Raw genomic sequence first — 20,610 nt, 5'->3', positions numbered from 1 at the left:
GTGAGGAAGGAAGAAAGATATTTTGTTAATGATGTTTTATTTTCAAGGAACATTCTGAGGAATTTGTCTGTTAAACTAGATTTGAATTCTGATGTTGACTTTTATTGACTTACTCTAAAGCTTTGGTTTTTCAATTAGCAACTCAAATTCTGCCTTTCCTGGAGTACTTTTTGTAAAGTTCTTGAAAATTCATGTTTTTCTGGAAAAATACAATGTAAGGATACATAGAGTAGTGGGGAGAGGCCTGGCCCCAGACCTAGGATGCCTTGAATACCAATGTCATCTCTGGCATCGATTGGCAGGTTGTGTCCAGAGCGCAGCCTGCAGCACTCCTGAGGGGAGCCTGAACCAAATCAAAACATCATTGGGGAACAATCAACAAAATAAATAAAAATGTAATAAAATGTGGAGAACTTTCCATTTTAAAATTAAATCAGTGGGTATGCACAGTTCAGTGTGGCCCTTGTTCCTGCCCCCGCCAAGTCTCTAAGGCTCTCTGTGGCAGAGAACGTGCCAGTGTGCATTAAGAAGAGGAGATGTCGTCTCCAAGCACTTCCTTTGTGAGGTCACAGGTACCCTATACTTGCACAGTGTAATGAAGGGAGATGGTATTAGAAACGCCCTTCCTGAGTTCTGTAAAACAAAAGTTTGAAGTCTTTCATCATTCATATCTAACATTGGGTATGTTGGAGAAAATAAAACATTGGCTTCTGGTTTGAAGAAAAGCACCTCTTAGTTACTAGGAATCCAAGAAAGAGTCAACATGATTGTTGAACCCCACAATAATCACAGTGGCTGATGCTTTAAGGTTTTCATTGTTTCACAAATATCATTTCATTAGATCCTCATAATAACCCTGGGAAGTACAGGCTCTTGTTATCTCCATTTTACAGGTCAGGAAACTGAGGCATGCCAAAGTTAGATAACTTGGCTAGTAAGTGTCTGGGCTGCATTTGAACTGAGGTCTTCCTGACTATCTACTGTACTCTGTCTCATGAAGTTTAACCTCCAGAATGCTTTTTTGACCCCCAAATGGCATTTATTGATACATTTTTAAGTTAATATATAATTCTGATTGGCACAGAGTAAAGTAGTCACATGTGAAATGGCCCTGGAGTTGAGCTCTGGGAGCGATGGCCAGAGTCTTGGCTGTTGACCCTCCGGCCAGTTGCCCTGCCTCTATCTGATAAAAATATTTAGTTATGAGTCAAGATCAGCCACTTTAAGCCAGACATTACTTGAAATACTGAAGCCTTTTTGTCATGGGCTCGGTTTTGAGGGAATTGCGACTCCTGCCCCAGAGTCAGCAGACAGGCCTTCCCATGTAGGCTAGGGCCGTCTCAGGCTGGCTAATCGAGGGCAGTGCTCTGGGGCTCATGGTGCTGTCAGCTGTACGATTTCATAATTTTCATCATACGTTAAGCAGTTGAGTATCGTACTTTGAAACTGCTTTATCGTAAAAGTCACGAAGGGACAAGATTGTCAGTGGTCACTTCATCCTGATCTAGTCATTGCCTCATGGATTCGTTGGCTGGCCTTGGGAGTGGGAGGCTTGGGCCTAGGGGAGACTCTGAACTTTCTCTCTGTTGGCTTCTAAATGGGTCTTCTTTGCAGTGGTTGTTGTTGTAGGCTTGTAAACTTATTTTTCAGGAATTTTACGCTGAACTTCCTAATGTCCTTTGTCCCTTGTTCATTGACGAGCATATAGATACGTTAAGAGATATGTTAAACTAGTCTAAAAACTAGTGGGGTGGACAAAAAGTCTTCAGTGTGAGGGGTGTGAAGAGGTCGCCTTTTATCAAAGTCTCTACCTGGACGCCTGCTGTGCCCTCTGCGAGCTGCTCCAGGGAATTAGGGCTATTCAGCGTAGTCCCCAGTGACTGGGATTTTTCCTTTCAGAGCCTCCTCTTTCGTCCTTGGGTCAGTCTGGTTGGAAAGCAGACGACTTGAAAGGGATTTTTAGTTGCATAAGTTTTCTTTCTCTTGGTTTCGTTGAATTTAACTTTTTCTCTTCCTTCTGACCACATGAAACCAGTCCCTTTTTGGCTTGATCTTGGTGAAGTTTAGCACCTTCTTGATTAACTTTGGACCCGTCTGGACACTGTGCTCAAACTGTTTTTATGGTCTTTGGCTGTTATTTCTGGGGTTTGGGTCAGAAGCTTAATTTATAATTCATAGGCTTCTGAAGCATGTTGGGAATAACTATGCCTGTTCTTTTGAAAGTGTTTTTTTAAAAGACAGGAAGGAATAAAAACTACTTGAGCCATGAACTGTTGCTTTATGTTGGAAGCATTATACGAACTAAGAAATGAGCTTCTCTGTCGTGAGGCCCCAGGTGAAACTTTTTTGTATTGCTTTCACTAACAGAAGTCTTCATTAGGAAGGGAAGCCATGATGAGAAAGTCCCCGAGGAAATGACCCCACCCCAAAGTTTAGGGCTATGGAGACAGGAAGGGGCTAGAGACTTGGGGTCTCTGCTACCTCTCTGGGAGGGAAGGAAGCACTCTGATGACCTTTCAGTTTTGTGGCAGCAGTAACCATCCTGCTGAAGTAGAATGTTCCTCTGCTGGACACTTAGGGCTTTTATGGGGAGCTTCCTCCCTGGCTACCTCAGTTTCTCTAATGGGTCCTGATACATTCCAAAGTGAGGGGATATCTTTGTTTAGGGTGATTGTTTTAAAATGCCCAATGAACATATTCTAACATTTTGATTATTTAATCATTTGTATCCTAGCTCTTGTAATGAAAATGCAAAAATAATTTTACATATTAAACTTTCATCTGAGTAACCTCATAGACATAACATATGAAATATTTTAGCCAATTTAGTTCCAAAAGTGAACAAATGGAAGATACCAATTCTGCATCAGTTAACACATTTATAAAGTGCTTATTTTGTGCAGTGTACTGTGGTAGACACTGGGGACAGAAAAGAGACTTACCTACTTTCTGGAGTACGTATCGGGTGGGAGGGGAAGGGGGGAAGAAGTGCATACATGCACACACACACACAACTAGAGAATAACTATGAAGAATGTAGGGTGGGAAGGCCCTAGCAGGTGGGGATCAGGAAGGGCTTCCTATGGGAGGCATGGTCTATATACCTTCTAGATTAGAGATCAATCTCTGTTCTTATCCTACCATGGAGGAGGTTGTTTGTCGTTTTTCTTAACCCGATGATGCCAAAATGCCAGAGTGCAGCAGAAATAATTTGCCTTTGTGGCCTTCAGCATGCCATTTCCTTCCTGCCTGCCCTAGACCAAGGCCATCACAGGCCAAGCACCCTTGGTGCCCAGATACCCTACTCTCTGCTATCTGCAGATGCACATGCATTTTCTTTGAAATGTTGGGTTAGGAGGCCTCAGAGACTGAAGGACTTAGAGTCTGAGTGTTTGCCATAAGTTCATTTTTCTTTAATGTTTTGTCATGTTTTAGCTGATATGAATTTTATACCTAATGCATGAACCTTAGATGAGAGCATTTGCTGCATTCTAATTTGAGGTATATTTTTTTTCCCCACAGAATCTTTTAATAGGTCCCCTACAGGGAGCATAAATTTGGTAAGTGTGATGGGTCCTTTAAATATTATAGTAGCCTTAAAAGTTTTAATGAAAGTTTTAGACAAATATATTATTTTGCTGTATTTGATCAAATGGTACACCCCAAATCCTTCTTTATTATACTAAATGATTTTTAAAGTTTTGAAAAATTTTAGTTTTTGTGAATTACAAATCAAAATGAGTGAATGAATGAACGAAAGAAAAATAATTTAGTAAGTGCTTACTCTGTGCCAATCGCTGGGGGTACATATACAGAAAACAAAGTCCCTGTCCTCGAAAGCTAATGTAGGAGACTCCAAACAAAGGGGAGTGATGCCAAGAAGGGTACTTTGGTCTGGAAAGTTTAGAGATAGTTAGTTGGGCCAAAGGAGTAGGTGGACATACTTGGTCTGGGCTCAGTGGCAGAGTTGACTTGATCTGGATCCATGGTTCCAGAATGAGGGGAGGTGGGATGAGAGGAAGGGAAGAGAAAGGTCCCTGAGAGTGGGCTAGAGAGGAGATGTTGAGAAAGGCAGTTGTGAAATGAAGCAAGGTTGGGCCTTTCACCATGAGGAAGATCTAATTTTGAACGGGTTTCTGTAAAGCCCGAGGGCATTGATTTGCCTTGTGTGAAGGAATTTAGTTTCTATTCTTTTTGAGTGTGTTTCCATCATGCTTTCTCCATCCATTCAGAGTTCCTGCTGGGTGCTGAGATCAGTGCTCTGCTGTATGTGGATTCATGAGAAGGATTTCGTAGGATCAGAGAATCTGTGACCTAGGACTGGCAGGGACCTCCGAGCCCAGCTAGGCCAACCCTTTATGTTAGAGAGGTTTTTTTTTTTTCCTTTAAGAAAATGAGTTTACTGTGATTGAAGGTACTTCATTTCTGTCATAAAATATTTAAATTTTTAGTTCTTTTTCATAAGCAGTCATGGCCATTTTTATATGTTCATCTTCAAATGTGAAATGATGACTGTTTCACTGCTCTCATTGTCCTAGGACTATGTGTAGCAAATGTTCAAGCCCCTCTCTACCAGGAACTAGTTTTCTCAATAATATATCGCCTAGAAAGATGGGGGTGGGCAGTCAGCATTCCTTTGTGTTCACACTCGTGTTGCAGCCTTTTGTGAATGGTGTTGTGGGCACTGGGTCATTTCGGTAAAGAGACTCTGGTGCTCCCTCCTCCCTCTCTGCCTATCCTTCCCTTCTTTGCTTTCTGACTCAGTAGCGCTAGCTGACACTGCCACCTATTTTAGCTTTGTCCAATACAGAGTGAGGTGCTAGTTCTCGCTTGGTGGAAGGGTTGATTTCTTCGACTTCCCTGGTGTTTTTCCTGGCTGCTGGTGCATAGCCATCCCCCTGAGGTTCATCACGCTTCCAACCCTGCTTTTAAAAGGAAATCACCCCCAATATGTGGAGGAAGTGTCTTTGAAGCTAGGCAGTAGGCTAAGGAAAGGGTTTCCAAACCCAGAAGAATGTTTTATTACTTTGCCTCAGTTCATTGTATTTGCTCCTCTTGAGCCGTTGGTGCTGGTGCAAGTGTTGGAATGCCGGGGAGAGAGCTTCCTACTCAAGTAATGGTGCTCTTTCTGGGCCCCAGTTATACCCAGCCCCACGGTCTCAGCATGGGAACAAGACCTTGGGTGGGGATGGGACGGTGGGCACTTGGCATGTTTGTCACTCTTTTCAATGGATCGGGCTCAAGGATTTGTCATTTTTAGGAGTTGTACATTCTTGTCCATAATTACAGTTTTCCCCTTTGCTTATATTACATATGTTTCAAATGGAGGAATAGTCCCATGTGTCCAGCAAAACAAATACAAATCCCAGCATTCCACAGTGTGTTGACCATCAGTTCAACATCAGCAGAAAGCCATCTAGCCATCAGGCTTGGTGGATCTAAACATTCGCCTGAGTGAAATTTTCCATTCCAAACTTGAATTTTTAGGATTTTGTGGCATAGTTGTAAAGAGACCTTTTATTTGGCGTCTGGGAATAGGAGAGTCCTCTTGAATTATGTTATCTTAGCTGCCTAAAGGTGAAGAGAAAAATATTTGTTTACATGTCCCCCTTCTGCATCTTCTGATTCCATTATAATTCTACAAGTCATTTTATTGTGGCCTGATTAAAATATCTGCATTATAGTTATCAGATATTTGTGTGCAAATTTATAAACTACTTTAAGCTTTTTCTATTGACATTTTGCTTTTGTATCACCTAAATTTTTCCTATGTGCTTCCTAAAATCCATCTTTTATAACAGAAAATTCTTAAAAAGAAATAAAAAGAGAAAGGGGAAAAGTCATTAAAAACTCTACTTTTTATTATTGTTGATATAAGGGATACAAAAAGCTAAATCCAGTATATTGCTTTGACAACTTCTGACTACCACGGCATAGGCTGTTAACAGTTTAGACATCATTACTGAGAGGAAGGCTGATCTTCAGGGGACACTTAAAATTTTCCTTTTTCCCTTTACTGGCAATTTATTGGATGGGAAAAGATAGATATTAGGACATGACATTAGTTCAGGAGAGGGCATTATTTTCCTCAAGGGAATGTTTTTTCCATACAAATACTTTTTAAAACAGTATTTCTACCTTCATTATAGGTCACCTAGTTTGGCTACTTTACATTTGTTTTCCATTTTATGCTTCTGAAAACCCTTCTCTAGATATCATTGTTCTGAGAGAGGCGTTATGCCCATTTTATAGATCAGGAAACTGAAACTTCCTCAGCATCACACAGGGAATCAGTTGTGGGACTTGAGCTAGTTCTAGGTATTTGGACTCCAAGACTTTCTCCTTTTCTTCTTCTCCAGAAGTTTTTAGTAACAGTTATATCACATTGTTATATTTGGTTTTGTAATAATCAGTCTTTATTGCATATGTTTTTGCAAAAAATGCTTGTCTCAGAGTTACAGGGCTCTTTGGTTTTCAATGGATGCTCTTCAGCATGTCCAGGTCTACATCTCAGGGACCAGAAGTCTCCTTTGGGTGATGCTGACACTGTCATGTTAAATTTCTGACGCACTTTCACACTTTTGAGATTGAAAGTCATTAAAATTGTGACCATTTGTATAATTTTCCCTTCTGTTAAAAATCTTAATGAGAATTTCCCTGTTAAAGAGAATATTACGGATATTTCCATATAAAAAAAAATAAAAATCTGTAAACTCAGACTGCCCTCATTCCCCAGTCCTCTCTTTTCTTTCTTTTTACCCCTTCAAAGGATTTTGAAGATTTTCTCACAATGTGTAGGATAGAATTGAGAGGCAGGATGTTCATATGTCCAGTGCCTGGAGGAAAGCACACTGCTCGCGTGCTGCGTGTGTGCCCTGGTTTCCTAGTCCATAAAAATATTCATGTCCTGACACAGGGGAGATGTTCTGTGTCCTCTGGGCCTTTTCTTTGGCGTTCCCCAGGCCTGAAATGTTCTCCCCCTCAGCTCTTCCTCTTGGCCTGTCTGGCTGCTTTCACGTCCTTGCTAAAACCCCATCTTCTACAGGACTCCTTCCCCAACTCCTCTGAATTCCAGTCCCTTCCATCTCATAATTGTTTTCAGTTTAGCCTACATGTAGCTTTTCTGTATGTATTTGTTTGCATGTTGTCTCCCCCATTCATCTGTTAGCTCCTTGAGGGCAGGGACTGTCTTTTACCTTTCTTTGTATCTCCAGCACTGAGCCCCGTGCCTCTGGCACATAGTAGGCACTTAATAAATGTCTGTTGACTGATTTTCCCTTCCCTTCTGAAGTACAATATCAGAAATCAGCTAACAAGCTAACAAGTACCAGCACAGACATACTCAGAAGTCAAGTAATTGGCAGGTGGGATGTTAGTGGGGACGTGAAGGAAGCCAGGGAGGCTGGGAGGCCGAGATGGGGAGGGAGAATGTTGCAGGGGTGGGGACAGTATTTTTATTGAGCAAAATGCACATCCAGACTCTTACTAAAATCTTTTAGAATTTTCATGATTATTTTGCTGTCTCAAGTCAGTGGACTAAAAGAACAACTTATTTCCATTATAAAACTCATAAAGTACTTCATTGTTATTAAACATGGACAAACATATAGTTCCTCAGTTATACTTCCCAAATTAATTTTAAATTTTTTTTTTTGCAGTCTTTAGATGACCTTTCAAGTGTATCTTCTGAAGACTCAGTGCAACTCCATGCTTATATTTCTGATACTGGTAAGAGCTTTTGTATTTAGAAGTGGTCATCCACCCTTTCTCTTTTCCTTAGTATTTTGTGTCAGTTTTTAAATGGCATTAATTCATTATTCAGAGAATTATACACATACTCATTCTTTTCTTTCCCAAACCATCAAATGTCTAGCCTTTCGTTTGTGTTCAGTATTGTTTTTAAACGTTCTGCTTAATTCTATGCTCGCTCTTTTGGGAATGTTATGCCTAGAGGATGTGGGCCCTTTCCTCAACCAAGACAGTTTTTTCAGCATTTGAAGATTAAGTATTCAAACCATTTAGAACGTCCCACTTTACACCAATAGAACAAAATGCAGTCTCATTTTTCTTCTCATATCCTTAGTCCATCAGAGCTGTGCACGCATGCTTTGAGAGGTCCTAGTCTGTGTTGGAGATAAAGTGACCCCTTGCACACAGCAGATTGAGGCAGTGGCAGGAGAAATAGAGAGGCCCTGGCACGACTGGGAGAGCTATAATTTGTTTCTTCCCCGCCTTTCCACAACAGCCATATTTTTCACATCATTTTGTGAGGTCAGAAGATTTCTGTTTACATTTTCTTTTAGTGTCACTTTAAAAATCTTTGATCGGCATGGCTTTTCCCTCACAAGACCTCGAAAGCTTGAAGGGATCTTAAAGAGATCCCTCACCGCTTTCATTTCACAGATGAGCAAGTGGAGTTGGAGAAACAGAGTTACACATGATTCGTGATTCAAGCTTTTGTTCCTTTATGAAGGAGTGAAAAAGCATTGGTTGGGTGCTTGTTCTGTACAAAACCTGGTGCTCGGTGCTGGGGATGCCCAGGGAGAAGTGCCCCCAGTCCCTCCTTAGAGAGCTGACACTCTGTGGGGGCAGACCGTGCATCCAGGGGCTTCTGCTGCAGGTCACGATGGAAGGGTCCCAGGGCTGTGGGGGTGGCAGTGCAGAGGTCATGCAGTTTCCTGAACAACATTCCTACATGTTGCTGATGCAGAGCCATTTGATCAGGCCAAGGACACCCTTTTTTGGGTCTTCATTCACTGTCTTTGTGGAGGAGGCATCAGCACCTGCAAAAGCAGCGGCTGGACTTCACCTCCTGGGTCACAGCTGGCCCTGTCCAGGTGGCTGAGCTGGAAGGAGGCGGCCCGGGCTCAGGAATGCCAGACATTGTCTCCTTCATGGCTTTTATGTGCTCGGCCCCACTTCTCCACAGTCTGTTCCTGAGATTGTACTTTAACAGCCTCTTGACTCAGGGTCACTAATGAGGTCCTTATTACTCAGTTAAGTGACCTCCTTTTAGTCTTTTACCTCTTAGTAGTGCTAGTGATACCGTTGTCTCCTCAGCCGTTCACACAGTGCCTGGCACATAGTAGGCACTTAATACATCTTTATTGACTGTTGAGCATCCTTTGGTCACTCTAAGATGAGCTCATGTCCAGATTCTTCTCCTTCTCATACAATAATCCTTCCTCTAGGATCCTGGCTGAATCAGGAGCAGGTTCCGAGGCTCAGGCCATCTCTTGGCTTTTCTGTCTCCTTGGGAATCCCAGTCACCCTCATGGCTTTGGGTGTCTTGGCCCATGGATGATTTCGAGCTCCACGTCTCCAGCAGTGGCATTGAGCTCTAGGCCCACGGCTCCAGCTGCTTTTCCTTTCTAAGATTTGCTCCTCTGCCTGAACTGGATACTTTTTCCATGACTGTCTGAATTTCTTTCAGGGGGACCATCAATTTTGTAGTCTTTCAAACCTTAGCGTCAACTCCCCATGCCAATCCCAGGCTCCCTTTACAGCTTTTATTTCTAAACTGTCTCCTTCGCTCAGACGGTTCAGTCAGTTCACTCTCCCCTTAGCAGATGATCGTTTGGCTCTTTTCTTATTCCCCTATGATGGGAGAGTCTCCTCTCTGCTCGTCTTTTGCTCAAGCTTCAAGGCTCAGCTGACATACCCTGCAGCCTGGCCGGGCGGGCCTTCCTCTGGATGCCTGTAACACGTTGTGGGTGCTACTTCTCCGGAACCACTACTTTTCCAGAACACCTTTGCCCAATTCGAGTGAAAATCTCTTGGGAGCAGGGTACTACTCAATAAGTCTGTATTCAGTGGACAAAGATCCCTGTTGAAGAAGGTCGAGTTCTGCCTTCAGTTCAGTCCCCATCTAATAAAGATTGATGTCTTACCAGCTTCTTTATTCTAGTGTAGGTTAACATTCTCTTATTCTGTATTATAAAAATTTTAAAGGATTGCCGTTTCTCAGCCTTCGCCATTGGCACAGTGCGCGTGGAAGCCGGACATGTGCTGCTTCAGTGGTCCATGAGCTCAGTGACCCTGGGCAAGTCACTTTACCTCTGTGTGCCTCAGTTTTCTGTACACAAAACGAGATAATAATAGCACTTCCTTGCCAGGGTGGCTGTGAGTATCAGGTGAGCTTTGACATTACTGTACGGAGGGTGTGTCTGGCTGTGACTGACATGGGATCTGGGTAGCCCAGTGCTGCGCACTCCAGCGTGGCGCTGGCAGCAGACACACCCTAGCCACAGCGCAGGAAAGTGGAGGGCCCAGTGACCTGCTGTCACATGTGCAAGGGGATATGGCTCAGCTGCTTTTGGTGATTGAGCGTCTTCTGGCCACAATGAGGCTGTTGGGGCAGATGGGGGACAAGTCAGACGCGGTGACCCCAAAGTCTCATCTCCTGGCCCAGGTGATAGAAGGGAAACCAGGAGTGGATGTGAACCAGATCTGGGGGGCTCTTTTACAGACTGAGCTTTACATGTGGGCACAGGGACTTGCCTCAAATTGACCATGATTTGCCTTCATTCTCAAGATTTCTTTTTCTCTATTTCTGTGCTGAGAAAATTGGAACAAGGCAGAATTTGCAAATCTAAAATGTATCAGTTAATCAGAAGCTAAAATTTTTAGTGAGTAACTCCTCATAATCTTTTTTTTTCCTTGGTTTCTGAACGTACCATGTATGGTAACACCCAAGTAAAATCTTACTGAACCGGGGATTTTTGGTTGTTGGTGTTGTAGTTATACAAGCCTCAGTTGTTACAAAGTAACTGTAAGAGGGATAAAATTAGGAACCTGCCCTGACAGACATTTTAAATGGATGGAGCCTGACAGGAAGGCACATGCCTGTTTTCTTGTTTTGTTAAACTTGATTACATTTTGGTAACACTGTGCTTTGGGCCTGGTACTAAATACTGAAGAGCCACAGCATAGAAGATCAAGGCCCTGAGGCCAAGCCAGGACTAAGGGCTCTTGCCAGGTCTCCAGAGGTGTTTGTCAGGGCTCTGTTCTTTCTTCCACCCGAGAGCCACTTTGGGCTGTTGGGAGCAGCCATTGTCACTTCGTGGCATCGTTTCATGGTTGCCAAGTGTTATTATCTATTCCCATATTACAGATGAGAAAGCTGAGAGCCTGAGTAACTCCAGCGGTCACACCATTAAGCACAGCTCATAAGTGTAGAGTTTATTGTATTTTTTTTAACTTGAGCATTTTTGCTCATGTCCTCCCACCTGTCTTCTTGTCCCTGTCCCCCCTCCCCCCCCCAAAAAAGTATGGAATAGAATTCCAGCGTTTCAGACATTTAATTTGTTATGAAGAGGAGGTGGTTTGGGACTTTGAGAAGAACGCGGGATTTGGCATTAGGACCTGGGTTCAAATACTTGTTTTGCTACTTGTTACCCATGTGGCCTTGAAATGTCATGTAATGCCTCAATTTCTTTCCTATAAGGGGGTCAGGCTAAATTCTCTATGAGGTCCCTTCCAGCTGTGAGTCCTGTGGTCACTGTTTGACATGCTGTCTATAATGAATAATGTTCTTGTCTACTCAGGCCATGCTATCACCTTGGGCACCTGCTTAACTTGGTTAGTTTGGGTGAATTTTCTTTTTAGCTTTCTGAAGAAACCTTGGGGTTTCTGTAGCTGAAGCAGTCTGGGTGCCGGCTCCCTGCTTTATTTCGGTTAAGCTTTACATGTTTTTAAGTTGTCAGATTATTTGGTGTAAGTGTTGATGTTTCATGTTCAGATTATTCAAGTGGCTGACAAGTGTCACCAAATTTAGTTCTCTTAATTATAAAGACAGATTCAGAACTCAGTGTACAAATCCACAACCACCTGACTGCTTTGACTTCTCCAAATGACACATACTTTTGTCCTCTCACGCTCATGCTCTGATCCTGCTGTTTCCTGAGGCTTGGCCTCACACTGAGTTTATGAAATTCTGTAGCAGATGGGTTTTGTCCACCTGACAATTTATAACCTAATTATTTAAGCTTCCTGATAACACATTATAGATGACTGATCAACATGTCAGCAAATTCCCAATAATCAGTAATTTTTTTCCTTTATGATGTCTCTAAGTGTTCCTTTGCCTTTTTGACTTATAAAAGAAATCACAATCCTATCTCTCCCTTTTATAATTTCTTTAGAATCTCGTTCCCTTTCCTTACCTTTTGATTTCTGTCACAAAACATCTAGCCCTTCACAGCAAGTAGATTTTGAAATCTCTCCCACCAAGCTTCCCCTCTCCCCCCATTGTTCCCATCCCAGGTCTTGCTGTGGGAAATCCTGTTTCACAAAATAAGTGATAGATGAAACGTGACTTTCTTGATGGAAAACTTAAATTATTTAATGTTTTGAAAGATTCAGGGTTTAGGATTAAATGTTTCTGAAAGTTAGAATTATAGCCTCATGTGCTGGAAACCATTTTTCTAAGAATTCTTTTGACCTTTCTTCAGACTGAGGTATATAATCACGGTAAGAAAAAGCCCTGTATTTGAGTATAGAGGGTTTGCCGTTCAGGTGAAATTTATTTAGAGTATTTTGGTCCCCGTGTATATTTAGCTGTGAAGAGCAGAGGTGCTGAGGAGCCACACGACTTCATGAGCTGTCCTTCCCCATGGAGTTTTTTCCACAGTCATGCCCTGGTGGAAAGTGAGTTGCCTCAGTTAAATGCAAAGCATTATCTTTACCTACTAAGAGTCGTTATATACCCACAACATTTGTTGGTGACAGAATTTTCCAATTTGAAATGTCTTGTGTGCCTGGCAGTATTGGTAAGAATGCAAGTGTGTAGGGAGGCACCCTTAGATAGTTACTCTTAGCCATCATTTAACAGGATCACTGAAAAAAAAAATACACTCAACCCCCATGACCTAACTACGCCTTGACTGCCCTCCTCCAGAACAGAGGGTGCTTCCTTCTACAACTGTCTACTCTGTTGAGTTCCACAGTAGTTCATTGAGGACACCTTGTGCGCACAGATGTCGACACCATTTTCGGAGGGTTGGATAGAGCAATTTGCGATGTCTTTGGTCATCCATTTGACTGAGGAGATTGTGGTTGGAAAGCAGTTGACCAAGTATCTGAGACCCCTTGTTCTAGTGAGTATAGGACCCTGCAATTTTGCAATGATGATGTTTACTCTGGGTCTCTTAAGGACATTTAAGTCAGAATTATTAGTGATAAGGGCTGAGCTTGCTGGTTTTCCCATGAGGAAGTTTGGGCATTTTATTTGGTCCTTTGCTGACATCCATTTGTGTCTCAGTCTCTCATTTCAGACTCTTCCTCATTTCATGTTGTCTTTTTTTGTCCTTTCGTTTTCCTCTTTCGTGTGTTTTGTTTCTCTTTCTTTTGTTCTAAATGACTAGTCTGTGCTGACTGTGACCCCTATGCTGTGGCAGGCGTGTGTAACGACCACGGCAAGACATATGCCTTGTACGCCATCACTGTGCACCGGCGTGGCCCCAGCAGCGATGAGATCTGGAAGACCTATCGCCGCTACAGTGACTTCCATGACTTCCACATGCGGATCACTGAGCAGGTATGTAGTCATCTTTGTTGTTCTTGACCAGCACTGAGTGCTGGCTTCTTGGGAGTGTGTATGCATGCTGGAGGGAAGTGGTGGCCAAAGTGGATGCCACCCATGTGGCCGGGGCAGGTCACCCCCTCGGGCCTTGTCTTCTCCATCTCTACGTGAGGGAGGGGCTTGCATGGCCCTATCTCTGAGGTCGTGGTCTGAGACCTCTAAGCAAGCCCTTTTAATTCTCAGAGCACTCAGCTTCTAATGATCTGGGTGTCTTCATTTTTTAAAAGGAACATTTTAATAATAATTAACAAGGCAGGCTGATATTATACATGTGTCAAGTAGAAAAAAATTACCTGAATTTGGTTTCATATGCCTTTTAGATTATATGTACAAACCAGTAACATTTAAATATTATGGGAATAGTTTCATTTGGCAACTTAAATATTCTATTATTTCCAAATATTAGCAACTAATACTGGCAGCAGCCTTGTTCAGACTCTCATTTGATACTCCCTAGGTAGAAATGTCATTTTTTTTGTATCCAGCACTAAAAAATGTCTGTGCAACTGATATAGGGTAGTACGTTTTTGAATTGGCTTTAATAGGTTTAAATAGACTACTTCAGTTGTGTGACCATTGTCTTTTCCTTTCTAGAGTGCTCTGCAGAAGTCTAGTCAGCAGAAGGATTTAGTTTACTTGTTGAATTGGTCACAGAGCTGAAGAAATAAAAGCTGATGTTGAGGAAGGAGGATTTCAGTTGAAGTGCAGGATCTGTGTGGTCAAAGGTTTAGCCAGCTGTTGACTGTACTTGATACTCTTAGACAGCCTACCTTTGATTGCCTGCCCTATAGTCACATGCTCTTAACCCCCATAAAATAATAGAAGGAAAAACGTCAGAACTTGTGATCTTGCCAGTGGTACAAAGTAGAACCTGTTGACATAAGTGTTAGCTTCCTAGGGACTCTGAAGGCAGCAAAATCCCTTTGAAGGTACCACCATTGGATGGAGTTACTTGGCTGCATAAAAACTTTGATTTTAAAAGTGTGTGAGCTATAAGGTGCAAATCAGGGCAAAATTGTTGACTATGGAAATAGTGGATGAAAAATTTTAACAGTAAACTAGAGCAAATTTAGTAACATTTAGTCTGGATTGTATAAACTTTGCATGAATTGCTTGTGATATGTTTATTATGAACATAGCAATAAGAGAGTTGGAAATTAGGGGGATGTTAACAGCATTCCAGTCCAGTCCAATCCATACGCAAGAGCAATTCTCATGGTAAAGTACCTGACTGGAGATTGTGCAGCCTCTGTGGGAAGACTCCCAAGGAAACAGAATTTTCCTCTTTGTAACATCGACTCATTGATCCTGATTCTAGCCTCTGGGGCTTAACAAACATCTACTCCCTTTCCCACGACATCCTTCCAGATTGCTTGGAGACAGCTCTCATGTGCCCCCAAGTCTTTATTTCTGCTTGCATATCCCTAGTTCCTTCACCAGTCCTTCTGTAACATGGACTTGGGCCCTTCACTGTCTCTCTGACTTCTCTGTGGCCTTCCTAAATGAACACAACCTCTAGGCATGGTCTGACCAACGCACAGTACGGCAGGACTTTCCTCTTGTTATTCCTGGAAGTTTTGCTTCTTTTAAAATAGCGAGGATGGCACTGGCTTTTTGGGCAGCAGCATCACACTGTGTGATGATCCCTCATCTTGTTCGGTGAGGTAGCTCTTCTGAACCTAAGGGTAAGAAAGACCACTGTATAATTAGCTCCGTTGCATTCCTCCTCACTCAGTTGCCCTAGGAATGGTGCCCATCAAGATCACTGGGGTGCTGGCAAACACGGTGACTGTTTGGGGTTTTGTGGTAGAATCTGAGAATTCATTGAAATCATCTGGGGAGACATGTGAATGGAGTCTGTGTCCAAACAGCGAAAGTCGCTTAGAAGAAGGTTTTCATAGAAATGTTTTCCTTCGTTGTTCAGCTGGGCATGACTTGACCTCGTTATATTTTCATTATTGAAATGTCGAGTCGTTTTCTTTGAGAGGCCTAAGGAAGGACCCAAATAGGGTTATACCTTGTCAAATATTAATGGGTTTCTGTGACTTTTTAAATGAGATTATGGTTGCATGGCATGCAGATTTATAACTGAATGGAGAATCTTAGAAAATTAGTATTTCACAAATATTAAGGATTTATCTTTTCACTAGAGTACTCTACACATTTGCATTATTTTGATAAAGCCTAGTGAGGGAATAAATCTTCTTTTATTTTCTAAGCATTACAAAAATTTACTAAGTCCATGTAGTTACATCTCCACGTGTAGTTCATTTTAAAGTTCACTTTTATGTGTGGGGATTCTTCATGGAGTCCCCAAGTGTATCTAAGATTCAAGATAACTACATTAGAGAAAACTGTTAATAATGTTACTTTAGGGTTTTGACATAAAAAAAAATCCTATTAAAATCTAGATTGTTTCTCTTCTTTAGGAATTGATATTTTAATGTCAGTTGTTAGAGGTATTCCTTTAAAGTATTAAAGAAGTGTTCTGTTTTGTTTAACATTACTTACTTCAGAATGTCTGAAATAAATTGATTTTATAATGGACAAAGTATTTGCCCTATGAAATTAAATAAATTCATTCCTGTTACTTTAATAAAAAGCCCTTCAGAGCATTAATAAATGGAACGCAGGTGCTTTGAAGACTGTCTTGTCTCAGCCCTTTCCTTCTTTTCTTCGCTGTTCCCCCTGTGCCTCCCATCCCCCGAGAAAGCATTTGCTCACTGTAAAATAGGATCCATATTTAGGTATAATTGAATCACAGACTCTCAGAGCTGGAAGGGACCTCAAAAGCCTATCATCCAACTCAACTCTGAACAAAAATCCCCTTTATTATTCTGCAAATGGCCATCCAGCCCTTGCTAGAAGACCCCTGTTGTGGAGGGAAACCTGTGTTGCCTCTCCAGCTAGCGCTGATTGTTAGGAGCTTCAGCCTCATGATGTTAGTTGCCTGTTAGACATTTGTCTCTACTCAAAAAGTCACTACCTTGATTCAGTGTCTAATCACCTTTTGCCTGAATTATATTGAATATATTGCAGAGGTCATTGCAGACCTCTCCGCCCCAAGTTTCTCCCCATTCCAGTCCATCTTCCATACTCCTCCCCAGTGGTTTTCCATCAGCTCAGTTCTGACTGTGTCTCTTAGTAATCTCCACTGGCTGCCTATTGGCCTCCTTTAAAAATGTGCACTATAAACTTGTCTGTTGAGCTTTTAAGGCCCTTCCCAGCCTGCCCCCCACTTGTCTTTCTAGCCTCGTGGTACCTTACTTCCTGTGCCCTCAGCCAAATGGGCCTTCTTGGGTTCCCTCCCACATGGCGTTGATTTCCCATTTCAGCTCCTTGGCACTGCTTGGGCCCTGGCCTAGATCTCCCCTCACATGGTCCTTCTCTTCCTCTCTGATGCCACTGCTTATGGGCCACTTTGTTTAGATCTTGCTCTCCCTCACTGTTTATTGACTTCCTGACAACTTTCCATTTGTTTGCATTTGTTGTGTTTACATTTAGTGTGTGTGTGCTTGGGTGTGAGTGTCTCTGCCCTGTAGAGTATAAGCTCCTTATCTTGGTGTGCCTGGCACATAGTAGATGCTGTATAAATGCTTGCTGATTAGCTGTTCCAACAATGGCTGTTCTTTAGCCGCAGCCATTCAGTCAGTTGTGAATTAATGTCATCATTTCTTGTCCTCCCCACATCTTTTTGACAAGAGCAGCACAAAAGACTTTCTCAAGTACTTTGCTAAAATCTCTGGAAACTGCATGCACAGTGTCCCCTCTTCCAGGCGTTTAGTAATGATGGTCTGGTTAAATCTCAGCTGGCTCTTTGGAACCACCTCTTTTTCTAGATGTTCATAAACCACCCCACTGGTAATATTTTCCAGAATTTTCAAGTAGTTAAAGTTGTGCTCATTGGCCTACAGTTTGTGAAAATGAGTGTTGCTCATGTTTGCCCCAGTCTTTCAGAGATCACTGCCTGTGTATTCAGCAGTCCCACCAGGCTGCTTTGGGTCCTCTAGGCTGTAGTAGAGTGTGGTCATCATAGCCAGGTACCTTGGCTCTCAAGGGTACTTGACAAGGTCATCAGCTCTCGGTTGTTTTGGTCTTTTCTAGGCCCAAGACAGATCTTTCTTATTGCGTTATCCTTTGTCCATCCACCTGGAAGTGTTCCTAGCCCTTCTGATGTTTTTTGTTTTTTTTTTAAAGAACTGTGTCCTGGTTTTTTATTCCTTGTCTTTAGCCCACCCTTACTTCCATGTTTTATAGAAATCTGTAAAAACCTATCCTTCTGCTAATTTAGTAGTATATACTTCAGAAGTTATTTGTATAGTTATTCATATGTAGGATACTTATTTCCAAGTCAAAAGGTAATATAAAATTAATTATCAATTATGATATATGACATTACATCATCTGTCTTCAGAATAGATCCACTATTTTTGTCTCAGTATCATCCCCTGCTTCTAGGAGAGTGTTTCTCTAGAGAAGTGGGTTCTTTGTTGAAGTGTCTAAAATTCTTGCCTACTTTTGTGGATAGCAAAGTAATGAATTTTAAGGGATAAATATTGAATATATTTTGTATTCTAGTTTGAGAATCTGTCAAGCATTTTGAAGCTCCCTGGTAAAAAAACATTTAACAATATGGATCGAGACTTTTTAGAAAAGCGAAAAAAGGACCTAAATGCATATTTACAGGTAAGTGTGTGTTTGCTATTGACCTTATCTTGTCATTTAAATCTTAGCAGAACGATATAGGAGGCTTCTTTTTCTAGAAAAGCTTGATTAGGATGTCTATTTATAGGAACCTTCCTGCCTGTTTGAATTTAAGACTTCCTTCTATGCATTCTTCCTTAGTACCATAACATGTAGATATTCTATAATAAGCTAAAAACATATTTTCCCTCCTTCATCGTCCAGAACTTGTGACCACATCATTTTGGTGTCTTTCCATAGATGTGAAAAGAGATGGGCATCTGCCATTCTAGGAATATCTGTACCACACCCTTTGAGATGTGTGTACCAGTCTGTAGTCTAGAACTTGTTGTCTGACTCCAGGCTCAGAGATTGTCGGCCAGTGTGCCTTTTTATTCCTTTTCTTTAAGATCGCCTTAAAATGATCTCAATGGAAATAACTCCTTTTAGGGCATGTTAGAACTCTTTGGATTTTCTTGGAAATGTCCTGACTCTTGGGTCTAGCCAAGGACTAACTCTCATTCCTTGGAAGGCTGTGGTGTAGCACGGGTATCTGCTGCCTCGTAAGGCAGACTTTCCTGAGGATGCCTCAGGTGGTCTCAGCCCTGAGCAGATGTGATTCCCCCAGTGTCAGGGGCTCGGTGGTCCAGCATCTCTTGTACTACCATGCCCCCACTGCCTACCTAATGTTACATAGCTGACTTCCTATTCTAATTCATAAGATTGAGTAGTCTTTCAAATTCATATATTCTAAAGTTAGGTGGAGTTACTTATTCTAGTGAGGTTAGTGAATTCTTTAGTAATTTGTAATTTTAAAGTGATTACTTTTTACATTTTTCCTCTTATGACATTTATTTAATAGATTCATTGGTATATTCATTTCCTTAGTAATTTGTTTTATTAAAGGAGCAAGATCAGTGATAAGAACTGAATGAGAATGTTAATTTGAGAATGCCAGGAATCCTAAGAACAATGTGTTCATTTTTGTCTTGCTCATGTAATTTGTTTTCAGACTGATGGTTTTTTCCCTTTTCATGACAAATTCAGTTGTGATTATCCTATCTACTTTGGATATTGTCTTCAGCATAATTTTATAGAAAAGAACTTAAGATGCACATTCTTCATTGACCATTTTCTAAAAAGAATTGATAAAACTTAAAAAGGAACAGTATTTTACAAAATGAATATAGATAGAGAACTTCTCCGCTAAGTGTTTTGTGAGTAAAGGTAATTGTTACCACATACAATAAAATGAGTTCTTTTAGAGGATACGTTCAAAAGTACTGGTTGGTTGTGCTATCTGTCAGATTTGTAAAAATGCCATGAACTTTGTTTTTATTTAAAGTAACATTTTGCTTTTGTAGTTATTGTTGACCCCTGAAATGATGAAAGCTTCCCCTGCCTTGGCTCCCTACGTGTGTGACTTTCTGGAGAACAAAGCCTACAGCAAAGGGAAAGGGGATTTTGCTCGTAAGGTGAGAAGCCCTTAGGACACTGGGCTGGAAGTGATGTATTCCTCTGTACAGGAATGGGGAACTTTTAAGGAGACCTTTGTTGTTTAAGTTCTGTTTTAAAGTAACTGGTAGTTGTTGTAGGCCAATCTTTATTTCAATAAGAATTCGAATTACCTAATTTGATTCAATGATCTCCTGTTGATGTCAGTATTATCTGCCTGTGCTCTTGCTTCGTGTCTCCCCACTAGACTGTGAGCTCCTTGAGGGCAGGCACTTAATAAATGTTTATGAATTGTTATACGTACATACACATATGTGTCTGTGGGGGTGGTCTTCCCTTCATCTTAACCCCCTACTTTGATGCTTCAAAGACATTGTGAGCAGATTGTGCACAGATCTGACCCCGGAGATCTTCTCCCCTCGTTCTTAGCCCCTCTGTCCACGCAGTGCCCTGTAGATCAACCGGGTATTTCTGCTTCAAGTGGTGTGTGATCTTATGTGAAGGAGGCCCACGTGCAGGAGTTCACACATCCATCCGTTGGGCAGGATCCACGTGTGACTGACCTCCAGGACTCAGAAGGGCGAATTGCATGGATGGGGAGGTGAATTTGGGGAGGATATCAGGACAAAATGGGGGCCCAAGCTGACTGTGACTTTCCCTTGCCTGAGGAAACTGATACCAGTGATAGGTGACCTTCCCAGTGGACTTTAAGGTTGACCACTGCCTTTGTAGGCAGCTGTCATTTGACTCTCATAACAGCCCCGAGTAAGGTGCCCCAAAAGTTTTTACAGCTGAGGAAGCTGAGGCTGTTGCGTGACTTAACCAGCGTCACACAGTCAGTGCCTGAAGTATAAACTGAATCTGGGTGGTCTTGGGTCCTGACCCATTAC

At 41.8% G+C, this 20,610-nt stretch overlaps 1 protein-coding gene across 2 annotated transcripts in view; it reads left to right on the top strand.

The window, feature by feature from the left end:
- Positions 1 to 20,610, top strand: part of SNX13 (sorting nexin 13) — a 130,008-nt gene that overhangs the window by 89,860 nt on the left and 19,538 nt on the right. Inside the window, exons 16-20 of one of the 2 annotated variants that reach the window (XM_036759186.1) lie at positions 3,523 to 3,560; positions 7,659 to 7,728; positions 13,398 to 13,537; positions 18,161 to 18,268; positions 19,630 to 19,740. In XM_036759186.1, the coding sequence (XP_036615081.1) occupies positions 3,523 to 3,560; positions 7,659 to 7,728; positions 13,398 to 13,537; positions 18,161 to 18,268; positions 19,630 to 19,740 (467 nt within the window). Of the gene's footprint in view, positions 1 to 3,522; positions 3,561 to 7,658; positions 7,729 to 13,364; positions 13,538 to 18,160; positions 18,269 to 19,629; positions 19,741 to 20,610 lie in introns of both variants that reach the window. The other variant, XM_036759185.1, reaches the window with a different exon arrangement.

The sequence above is a fragment of the Trichosurus vulpecula genome, chromosome 5, assembly GCF_011100635.1.
Source record: "Trichosurus vulpecula isolate mTriVul1 chromosome 5, mTriVul1.pri, whole genome shotgun sequence".
In the NCBI taxonomy this organism is placed as follows: domain Eukaryota; kingdom Metazoa; phylum Chordata; class Mammalia; order Diprotodontia; family Phalangeridae; genus Trichosurus; species Trichosurus vulpecula.
This window is presented reverse-complemented; position numbering and strand designations above follow the sequence as displayed.